At 43.0% G+C, this 12138-nt stretch overlaps 1 protein-coding gene across 2 annotated transcripts in view; it reads left to right on the top strand.

Annotated features, from left to right (window-relative positions):
• The first annotated feature begins 11290 nt into the window (after nucleotides 1-11290).
• The window catches only part of TRANK1 (tetratricopeptide repeat and ankyrin repeat containing 1), a 49539-nt gene continuing 48691 nt past the window's right edge, over nucleotides 11291-12138 (top strand). For both annotated transcript variants that reach the window (XM_038174565.2, XM_038174567.1), the window contains exon 1: nucleotides 11291-11538. In XM_038174565.2, coding sequence (XP_038030493.1) covers nucleotides 11528-11538 — 11 coding nt within the window. In that variant the 5' untranslated portion in view covers nucleotides 11291-11527. The remainder of the gene's footprint in view (nucleotides 11539-12138) is intronic.

Below are 12138 nucleotides of genomic sequence, written 5' to 3'. Positions count from 1 at the left end.
CACTTTGCACTTTTATTTCAAATGCAGTGAGACAGTTGGAGGCTGACTTTCAGGAAGAGTTGTTATGTTACTTGCAGTTATTAAAAGTGAGCAGAATTCCGTTTCTCATTTCTTAACTTTCTGTGCGTGCATCAGTTCTTTTATTTCCAGTTTATTTCAAATTCTAAAAGAACAGAAATTCAGTGTTTGATGTGTGCACTAATGCACTGATAATTACTACTGAAATAATAATGAAACTAGAAAAAACCTGAAGTGCTCACTTGGTAGTCCAGCCCTTTTATACTGGCGTGTTTTTACCCTGAAACTTAATATATCAAGTGTTTTTTTTGTTTGTTTGTTTGTTTGTTTTAATTATTATTATTTATACCGGCTTCAGAAGTTTAAGCTCAAGAGATCATTTAACTGGATTTTTACAATACTGCTTTTTTGTGTTGGGGCAAATAGACCATCACTCACTGAAAGGCAGCTAAAATGTGTAACAAAGTTTCTTCTAAATGAATGAAGGTTCTTTTTTGTTTGCTTGGTTTGTTTGTTTTTTTTTAAAATGTAGATATGACATCAAAGTTATTCAAAGATCGAAGCCGAAATTTCTAAGTGATGAAGTATCCTTTATTGTCAGTGCTGGATGCACGGGGGATCCTTCCACCTAATGTGCATGTCTGAAGTAACAAACTATCTCATATTTATACAGCAAAACAATGAATATTCTATTAACACCTATACATATTCATTACCTAAACCCACTTACTCTCACTTCATATGCTAATTAGCTTATCAGTCCTTGCGCTTGCGCAAAGCCTCCCAAGAACTGTGGGCCGGGGTCTTCGGGATGTGGGCAGTGGTCTTTGGGAGGAAGCCCTATGTCCTCATGATGTACTTTTCACCTTTTGCTAAAGAATGCCAAGTTGGCTGAAGTTATCTCAAGTTTCAGCCTAACTGAGGGTCAACAGATCACGGGATGTTTCAATTAACAAGATGCTTAACATAACAGAAGGTCGACAGATAACAAGATGTTGTATATTTTGTTCTCATTAATTTTTAACCACAAGATTTATTCTATCCTAAAGTGAGTTTATACAATATCAAAAGTTACAAATTGTCTGTGGAGTAGTAAATAGTTTGTAGTGGGAAAAAAAAGTATCTAGTCTCTAAAGGGCCAGAGACAACTTTTATGTAGTAATTACATATCATATATAATACTGATTACAAAACTGACAATTCTTCATTTTCTTTTACTATTATAAGCATTTCATCTTCAGTCAGTTGAAAGAATGAAATGGAAGGGAGTTTCCAGAGTAGTAGCTGAATTTCCTTTAAACAGAGATAAAATAGTGAGGTTTAAGTAGATGCTATGCAGTTAATGCACACCTCCTAACCATTAGTATTAGAAATATTCTAATGATGCTATGTTTCCTTACTTTTATATCTTTTAAAGTCAATGTTACAGTATACTTTTATAAGATGAAAGATTTGGTCATGAGCTATTTTCATTGAGTTTTCAGTGCATCAAGAACCTTATGTTCTTCTGACTTAGTATCAGTTTAGTGGTGATATTGGTGGTAGGGGGAGGGCTGGACCAGATGATCTTGGAGGTCTTTCTGAACCTTAATGATTAGGATTCTATGATCCTATATAGAGAGCTTGCTTCTAAATCTTAAGGACACTAGATGGCAAAGCATGAATCCTTAAATTTTAGCAGTCATCTAAATGCTGACTGAAACTCTTAAAAGCCAAAATGAGCAAGAGCTGGCTGCAGTGAAAATATCATATTTAAAGTGGTAATTTTAATGTATTGTAACAACTTAAATCTTTAGACTTAGCCTTAGAGAAAGGGATATTATGGTGACGCAGTGAAAACTCAATAACCGAAGTTATTAAGCAGGTATTCTTTATTAGGGTGCTGGGGGTAGGAGAGGGGAATCATTATGCCTAACACACACACCAAGGGTTACTGGCAGTGTGCTTATATTAGTAGGACAAATTTCCTGTAAGTCTCTTGCATATTTATAAGGTCTCTGAAGTATCATTAACATAGGTTCTCACCCCTATTTGCATGCATACTGGAGTTTTTGGGTGGTCTTCCGGCACACTCTGGTGTTTTTTTTGTTGAAGGCCAGAAGTCTTCCTCACTGCTAATCTTCTGACCTTTCCTGTCTTTGATAGACTTCAGCAGTCAAGCCAATTCTTGCTGGTTCCATTATCTATGCATATAGTCTTTTACTCCCTTATCTTTGGAGTCATCCTGTCCTTGTGGTTAACATACAATTACAGTAGCTAAGACCTACAGAATCAACATCCTTTATCTTGTTCCCTGTCTCAATGGGTTATAGAATGTTTCAAAAAATGCCCATAAAAGCACTGTAATTACAGAATTTTGATGAAAATAAGTTGTTGCAGAACTTCATTCAAAGTTGAAAAAGTTTACCCAACATGGCAGAAGTTACTTGGTATGGAAGTTTAAGCATCTCATTCACAGGGAGGTAGGTCTTGAAAAACCTGAGATCTATGTCACTGTAAGTTTATGTGATGAAAAACAAGGTTGCCTATGACTTACACCATGAGTGCCTTTAAGGTGTGGTGAGGGAGGGCTGGGAAACTGTCAGAAGTGCACCAACAGTGTCCAGTGTGGGAATATAAATGTTGTTTTTGCAGAGTTACATTGTTTAGAAGGAAGGAATGTGGTACTGAGATATGCTTACAGTGGTAAGAAAGCTTAGCAGGCGACCTTATAAAATGCAGACAACCAGACTCCTTAGGACAATTAGGTGAAAATCGCGGTGTTAAGTCAGGTAAGTGAAGAAACATTACCACTTCAAGCAGTAAAAATGTCAAAAGAAATTTGAAATTTAACAAGCTGGCAACTGAAGGCCACGCATTGTTTGTGAAGCATCAGGTAGATTGTGAACCTGGATTACCCACTCAGTGGGGAAACAGGGGAGGGTCCTGTCATCAAAAAGTATATAAACTGTGTTTTGGAACTAGTAGATGCTTGTGGGGCGCCTGCCATTGCAATCGCGAATAAATTACTACTTCACTGAGATCCTCGCCTGAGCCTAAGTTGTTGGCTACGGAGTGTTTCTCACATCCATGGACCCAAATATTGGCCAAAATACACCTGGGGCCGGGCTGGTGGCGGCAACCACAATTATTGTTAATAAATTACTGTATTATTTTTCAAAGCCTCTGCCTGCAGTCATTGGTGTGACATCATATGGAGGGGGCTGAATGCAGTCCACTGCCACTCTACAATTTCGTTTGGGGATGTCAGCTGCAGATGGGAGAGGACAGAAGGATGGGGAATGGCTGCGGGGAGTGGGTGCCCGAGGGAGACTTGGGGATTGTTATAAATGAAGATACAACTCAATATGAATTTAGTATTATTCATAAAAAGCAAGTAAACAGTGCTGGGTGTGCAGGGAGTGTATGCTCTACCACCACACACACACTAACATCGAACTTTCTAAATATACAGAACATTGCTTTTACATATTAAACCAGAGTATGCCTACCGAGCCTGACTGAATTTAAGAAGAGATTGGACTGTGCGCTTAGTCACATGGTCTGAACTTTTGGGTAGACCTGTGCGGTGTCAAGAGTTGGACTTGATGATCCTTAAGGGTCCCTTCCAACTCAGGATATTCTATGATTCTATGATTCTATACATATGTACAATCAGAAAAGGTAAATATGGCTAAGTTTTCCAAATTCTGGCAAGTGTTTAACTAACAAACAATCCTTTAAGTCTACTACTATTAATGTCCATGACTGGGGGAGCATAGATGGAGTTGGGAATTCTGGTTGAAGTGCTCCCATATCTTCCATGGCTTCATTAATTTTTCTCAGATAATATAACAGTCTCCATTTTCCATTCCTTTTCTTGACTACAAACACTGGAGAGTTCCAGGGCTAGTCGTGGGAACAATATCCCTCGCTTCAAGCTGTTAAGCAACTCAGCCTTCAGGCCTTATGTATCCCGTTCTTCCCAGATCAAAGAAAAGCATATCCATCTCCTTTTCAAGGCCAATAGGACCTGGGTCAAAAGGCACATCCAGGTCACCAGGGGGCATAAAAGCAAAGGTCTGCGATGGCTGTAGCGGCGGGAGGGCCAATGGTGTAGCAGAAGGATCAGTGGACGAACCTGCAGCTCCCTCACTATCTGGCAAGCCACATGTTTCTGACTGTGGTCCCACATGGCTTTTTAAGGCCTCAGAGATTGCTCGCCAGGTGCTGAGCAATCCCACCGCAACCTTGTTGTTTTTAGTTGCAGAGTCCTACACCTTGACCTCAATTTGCTCCCATAAACTGATGGATTGTTAATGAGGAGAATAAGCTGTAAGGTTACCAGGACAGTCTTTGTTTCTAAGGACTTATGATTCCCCATAATGCACAACTGCTTACCAGCGAGAGGCAGTTGTGTGCACAGGTCCGCTTCTCTCAGGTTGAGCTTCTTCCCAGCTCCGGTGCGCCTGTTTCCAGTGATTTTCTGTATCAGCTTCTCTGAGCAGTTTGCTGAGTTTGGCTGAACCTATCTTCATGAGGCGATCAATGTGCCTGTTTCCATCCTGGTCTCTGTTCTGCTAACCTGTTCCTTTTCATTCCTTCTTTCTACTTCTTTATTGATGACATAACTTCATTATATTGTGTTGCCTTTTTATCTTGAGGACAGGTTCCCCTCTTATACCCTTCACCCCATAGCAGTCCTTTTCAAAAACAAGTTTTTGTTATAAATGAGGTCTCAACTCAATCTGAATTTTGTAATATTTATAAAACAGACATTTCTAAAAGGTATAAAAGCTATAAAAGGTATTAAAGGCAAGTAAACAGCGCTGGGTGAGCGGGGAGTCTACGCTCCACGAACACGCACACACAAACATCAAACATTCTAAATATACAGAACATTGCTTTACATACTAAACCAGAGTACACCTATACATATGTACAATCAGGAAAGGTAACAAACAATCCTTTAAGTTCCATGACTTAACAGTCTCCATTTTTCATTCCTTTTCTTGATTACTAACAAGTCTCCATTTTCCATTCCTTTTGAACAGTATGTCTCGCTTTAAGTTGTCAAGCAACTCGGTCTTTGGGCCTTACATATCCCATTCTTCCCAGGTGGAAGAAAAGCATATCCATCTCCTTTTCAAGGCCAATAGGCCTGGGTCAAAAGGCACGTCCAGGTCACCAGGGGGCGTAACAGCAAAGGCCTGTGATGGCTGTAGCGGTGGGGGGGCCGATGGCGTAGCCGAAGGATCAGTAAAGGAGCCCGTAGCTCCCTCACTAAAGTAGGCTGTAGTGAGGTGGGGGTTGGTCTCTTCTCCCCCGTGCCTGGTGACAGGACAAGGGGGACTGGGCTTAAGTTGCGCCAGGGGAGTTTTAGGTTAGATGTTAGGAAGAACTTCTTTACTGAAAGGGTTGTTAGACACTGGAATAGGCTGCCCAGGGAAGTGGTGGAGTCACCATCCCTGGATGTCTTTAAAAGACGTTTAGATGTAGAGCTTAGGGATATGGTTTAGTGGGGACTGTTCGTGTTAGGTCAGAGGTTGGACTCGATGATCTTGAGGTCTCTTCCAACCTAGAAATTCTGTGATTCTGTGATTTGTGATTGTGGCTCCACATGGCTCTTTAAGGCCTCAGAGATTGCTCTCCAGGTGCCAAGCAATCCCACTGCAACCTTGTCGTTTTTAGTTGCAGAGTCCCACACCTGGACCTCAGTTTGGTCCCATATTTGAGGCTCATAAACTGTCCGATTGTTAAGAAGGAGAATGAACTGTAAGGTTACCAGGACAGTCTTTGTTCCTAAGGACGTATGATTCTTCATAATGCGCAACTGCTTACCAGCGAGAGGCAGTTGTGTGCACAGGTCCGCTTCTCTCAGCTTGAGCTTCTTTCCAGCTCCAGTGCGCCCATTTCCAGTGACTTTCTGTACGAGCTTCTGATTCAAAGATCGAAACCGAAATTCCTTTAAGTAGTATAATCTTTATTGCAGCACTGGATGCACGGGGGATCTCTCCACCTATCGTGCATACCCAAAGCGGAAAGCAGTCTTGAATTTATACAATCAATCTATCAATATTCTACAAGCGCCTATACATATTCATTACCTATCCCCGCCTTCCCTCGCTTCTCATGCTAATTAGCCTTTTGGCACCTTGCGCCTGCGTACAGCCTCCCAAGAATTGTGGGCAGGGGTCTTTGGGACGTGGGCAGGGGTCTTTGGGAGGAAGACCCCAAGTCTTACTCACAGTGTTCTTTTCACCTTTGGCCAGGAATCTGCTGAGTTGGCATGTTTCTTAATTGCAAGAGCTGGTTGTTGCTAATTCTTCCATTTGTTGTATCTTTATAATGAATTCCAATGTCCAGTTTTGAGATTTATAGTCCTTACATTTGTTTCTCTGTCTGTCTGCCGCTTCCTTATCATGAGTTCCAGTGTCTTGTTTTGAGATATACAGTCCTTGTCTGGGGATTGTCCTTGACTCCCCAATACCTCCTTAATCACATCTCTGAGCGGTTTGCTGAGTTTGGCCGAACCTATCCTCATGAGGCATTCAATGTGCCTGTTCCCGTCCTGATCTCCATTCTGCCAGCCTGTTCCTCTTCACTCCTTTTTCCTGCTTCTTTATTGATGTAATTTCATCGTGTTGCCTTTTTTTTTCTTTTTCTTTTTCTTTTTCTTTTTCTTTTTCTTTTTCTTTTTCTTTTTCTTTTTCCTTTTCCTTTTCCTTTTCCTTTTCCTTTTCCTTTTCCTTTTCCTTTTCCTTTTCCTTTTCCTTTTCCTTTTCCTTTTCCTTTTCCTTTTCCTTTTCCTTTTCCTTTTCCTTTTCTTTTTCTTTTTCTTTTTCTTTTTCTTTTTCTTTCTTTTTCTTTTTCTTTTTCTTTTTCTTTTCTTCTCCTTTCTTGAGGGCAGGCTCCCCTCTTATACCTTCTCTCCACAGCAGTTCTTTTCAAAACAACTTTTCATTGGTCAAACAACTTTGAATGTAACAACAGCAGCAAACACCCAGAAACATCCATGCCTTAACAGCTGGAGAACAAGAGAACCATCTGGAGAACAAGCAACCCCAGACTGCATGGAGTCTCCTGAATCACCCTTCTTTGTTCCCTCTAAACTCTTTTACATTCCTGATGGCCTCATCGTTAAGAGCCTGATGTTATCATCAACCACGGGGCTTGCCGACCCCCATGGCCACACTCCCACATCTCTCTCTTTTTTATTAATATCAACCATCTTCTTGACATGAATTATTATGGCGTATATCACATGCACAATAGGTACCAGAAGGTTTTCCTTTACCTGTCTTATTTACTGAAATCCTTTTGGCTTCCTTTCACATGTTCATTAGCCTATCTTATCTACTAAAATTCTTTCAGCCTCCTCTCAGAACTCTGACAAGCTTATTGCCATGTCCACTTCCCCGGGAAGTTTGTCCCAGTGCCCAACCACCCTCTCAGTGAAGAACCTTTTCCTAATAATCAGTCTGAGCACGGACAGGAGTGACCATACTTCATGTAAACACTCTTGACCATGCTAGGTGTGAGAAACACTCCGTAGCCAATAACTTAGGCTCAGGCGAGGATCTCAGTGAAGTAGTAATTTATTCGCGATTGCAATGGCGGGCGCCCCACAAGCAGGAGAGAGCGCATCTACTAGTTCCAAAACACAGTTTATATACTTTTTGATGACAGGACCCTCCCCTGTTTCCCCACTGAGTGGGTAATCCAGGTTCACAATCTATCTGATGCTTCACAAACAATGCATGGCCTTCAGTTGCCAGCTTGTTAAATTTCAAATTTCTTTTGACATTTTTACTGCTTGAAGTGGTAATGTTTCTTCACTTATCTGACTTGACTTGACACCGTGATTTTCACCTAATTGTCCTAAGGAGTCTGGTTGTCTGCATTTTACTAGATTGCCTGCTAAACTTTCTTATCACTGTAAGCATATCTCAGTACCACATTCCCTCCTTCTAAACAATGTAACTCTGCAAAAACAACATTTATATTCCCACATAGGGTGTTCCAGATCATTTAGCAGCCATAAAAGGAGATTCTCTCTCTCTCTCTCTCAAAACAAAAACAAAAACAAAAACAAAAACAAAAACAAACAAACAAACAAACAAAAAACATCAGTGAAGGAAATAATATATCTATTAGATAACTATTTTTGTGATACTTTATGCTTTTATGAGTTTTATGCTGCAGTGGTTTTAATGATGCTATTAATATCCAGGCTAAAGTCCAGCTAAAAGACATCTCTAGAGAAGTCTTTCCATGTACAACAGGCATTGGTGTAGAGATTATATTGCTTTCTTAACAAGATACACAGTTTTTGCTGTTACAGGACTCTAGTCCTAACTCGGGACATGCTGTGCCACAACTGTTTTACGTGTATAAAGAATAACCAGGAAATTGCTGTGGGCTGTGGCACACACAGGGAGGAACAAAAAGTCTTGTCGTGCAAAGTGCAACTGTGTGTGGATCATAGACAACTGCTTACACAGTAACATAAACCAAGAGGTCTTGGTGCCTTAGTACACTTTCAGACAGTTTGCAAGGGTTAGGGTTTGGGTTCAGGTTAAGGTTAGGGCTGTTAGGATTAGGGCTGTTAGAGTTAGAGTTTGTGTCAGGGTTAGGGCTATTGGGGTTAGAGTTAAAGTTAGTGTTTAGAACCATTAGGGTTATAGTTTAGAGCCATTAGGGTTAGGGTCTTTAGGATTTGGGTTATTGTTATGGCCACTGTTGTTAGTGTTAGGGTTTATGGCTGTTATGGTTATGGTTATGGTTAGGGTTAGGGTTAGGGTTAGGGTTAGGTTTAGGCTTAGGCTTAGGCTTAGTGATAATGACACAGGTTATGTTAACCATTCAGGCCTTTATGAGATGGAGTAGCAGAGGAAAAGAATAGGAAAATAATAGGTAAGTAACATTAGAGAGCCTTGATTTGAAGAGATTTTTCAGCATTAGGCCAACTAGAAGCAAAGCAATTAAATATATTGTTTTTGCCATTGTCTGTGTTGCATTTTCCTTTATTGATTATGTGCATAAGATTCCAGTAAAAGTTCTTGTAATGCTATTACTCTGAAGTACCTGATTTCTCTGGGAAAAATTTCTTGACCTCATAAATAAAATAGGGTACACACAAGTTCATCAGGAGTATTGCTATGTTAGTTTGAAGATATTATTGTAAAGTCGAACAAGCACCCCAAACATCCTGAAACAGTCCCACTGATCGAAGCTGCAGCATGGATATCTTCAGGAAACTGCACCTACGCTGCAAACCTTTGCCCTCATAGTTGCAATAACCAGAGACATCATTTATGACCTTTTTTGTGTCCTTTCGCTGATGGAAGCCTCTAGTGTGGGGCACTAGAAAAACACCAGGAAAAGCAACCGTTTCTGTGGGTGTGGGTGGGATGGGGTAACATGGGGGATCCTCACGGGACAGGCTGAGCAGGGGCATCCCCAGACAGTATCCATAATTGGCATCCCTAGTGCCCTGACATGTGGTCTAATTTGCTGGTCCAGAGGAGGATAAAACACATTCAAAACAGGAACAATATCAATTTACCAGCTGAGGTTGTACCAGTGGCAGGTGCATGTTGCCACTACAGCGAACGCAGTGATTGCTGCTGGGAGTTCAATCCAGGTGCAGATCTTTGGTAAGATGCAGTAACATCTACCCCAGGCGTGGCACAGTGCTCTTAGGAGCCAGGAGATGCCCTCAGGAAAGCAAGTGCTGGGGGTTATCAGCACAAGCCCCAAGTGCTGTGGGTGTCAGCACAACCTTCTTCAAGCTCAGGCTCAGAAGGCTTGTGCTGAGGCCCATCCTTTCCATGCATTGCATGCATCTCTGTCGTGAGATCTGCCGTGTCAAGAGTGATTTGTGGAGTGATCCGTTACTCACTGTCCCAAAAGAAATGACAAAAGAAATGTTTTCCCTTGGAAATGTCCCCACACTGATGCTTTTCTACAACTGCAACAGAAGGGGTGTAGAAGCTGGGTAGAAAAAGCTTTACACATCATTACACACTGCCTTGCAGTACTTCATGAGCACCTCCACCCAGAGCACCCTGTTCTGTGCTGAAGCACCTGTATCATGCTGTATGCCTAATAGCATCCATGCCCAAGTGCCTGCGCACTCAGATATACAAAATTGCCTCCCAAAATAGGACCACACTCTCTAGTTTCTATTCCTTCCATGCTTATGCAGAATCAGGAAATGCCATAATTTTCTGACTCAGATGCTTGTTGGCAATGTGTGTACATGGCAGGGATGCAGCTTTGGGAAGTTACTTTGCTCTTCACAGAAGGAAAACACCCCAGTGCACACGGGAGAAAGCTTACAAGCTGCCAAGTTTCGTTTCTACAGCTGAGTTTAAAAACCCAAGTTTCGATTTCTGTCTTGTGACGATGTTGACAAAACACGCCCATGGCAGGCAAACAGACGTCACCATGGCTGTTTGTTGTGAGAGCGTTTCGACCAGAGACCCTCCTGAGCTGAAAAGCAGGGTTTCTGTCTTTTTGCAGCAGAACTAGGTGGGGGAGGGGGGGGGGGGGGGGGGAGGGCTGGCCCTCTATGCTTTCTGAAGCAAAATGTCCCCTTGATAACAACCAGAGGGAGGTTGGGGGTTAAGGGAAATGCTGGCTGCTTTGGTGACCATCAATCAGTTGTCTCTCCCAACATTTGTATTCCTCTGACTCGTGCAAACGCCTTTGCCTGGGCAAAAGCTGCAAAATCCTACCAGTGGGCTTGGTGTTAGGTCGGTCAGTAAGCAATGCTGGGGAGCATGCAGTTTTCCCACCCCATACCCATGCAGCTCTGAAACAGCAACTGTGGCTGTAGTGTTATTTAAGGAGTTGTGACACTTGGTTACACAGGAAAGTGAATTATTGACTGATCTCTGGTGAGGCTGCACCTTGAGTACTGTGCTCAGTGTGGCCGTTTCCGCCCCCCCCAGGTGAGAAATACAAGAGGTGAGAATACAAGAGGTGTGAGGAGCGGCTGGGGGACCTGGGGCTGTTCGGTCTGGAGGGGAGGGAGGCTGAGGGCAGAGCTCCCTGCTCTCCATAGCTGCCTGACAGGAGGCTGCAGCCAGGAGCAGTGTGTCGCTCTCCGTGCTCAGATGACAAGCGACAGGACGCGAGGTGACAGCCCCGGGCTGCATCAGGGGGGTTGGGCTGGGTGTCAGGATTTCCTCACAGAGAGGGCAGCCAGGCCTTGGAAGGGGCAGCACGGGGGTGAGGCCTGGACTCCGCTCGGCCTGCGCCGGGTGACGCTGCAGGGCGGGGTCGCGGGCGGAGCCATTGCGCTTAGAAGCGGGCGGTGGAGCGCTATTACGCTGGGGGGCATTGCGGGCACGGTGCCGTACGGCGGTGCCCGAGCAGTGGAAGGGAGCTGGGATGAGCTGCTCCCCTCGCCCTGCAAAGCAGGGTTGCTGCCAGGTTTCTGTGTTGGAAAAGGGGGCTGGGCGTGCTGCCGAGGGAAGAAGAGCTTTCTCAGCTGCTGCGTTTATCGCTTGGTTCGCGGGAGATGAGTTTCAGGTTGGTAGAATGGGTTTAACTCGCCTGGGAAGGGGCTTTGCGTTTTCAGGGAAAACGTGCAAAAAGCAGTGTTTCTTACTGCTGTTCATACCTGCATGCAGCAAAACTTGGCAAGTGGTGGCTGCAGTCTGTGCATGAGCTTGGAAACATTGGTGTTAGGAGATCCTTTTTTTTTTTTTAAAATTCTCTATTCCAGATGTCACATCATCCTGAGCTAACCTATACAAAGCAAATACTGAGACTACTTGTTCCCTTTGCTTTCTTATAGGGTCACTGCTGTTTGATGACAGGAGCCTTGACAGGATGAGTAAACAGCTGCAGCAGTGTAAATACATCTTGCTGGGATAGGGGTTAGGGTTTGGACTGCTCAGCTAGATGAGGGATTTCAAGACCATTGTTGGTTCAGGTGATAGGAAGCAGGATTAACAGTTTCTGCTGTTTTGTGAGGGGTTTGTGGTGGTGACTTTTATTTTTTATAAACTAGTAATGGCACTTTCTAGATAGAATCTTGAACATGTTTCCTTTGCATCACTTTTTCTCCCCCACAAAATGGGAGATGCCAGTCCTTTTTACGTTTCATAAAGAAGCGGTGCTGCTTTG

The sequence above is a fragment of the Anas platyrhynchos genome, chromosome 2 (assembly GCF_047663525.1).
Source record: "Anas platyrhynchos isolate ZD024472 breed Pekin duck chromosome 2, IASCAAS_PekinDuck_T2T, whole genome shotgun sequence".
Lineage (NCBI taxonomy): Eukaryota > Metazoa > Chordata > Aves > Anseriformes > Anatidae > Anas > Anas platyrhynchos.
This window is presented reverse-complemented; position numbering and strand designations above follow the sequence as displayed.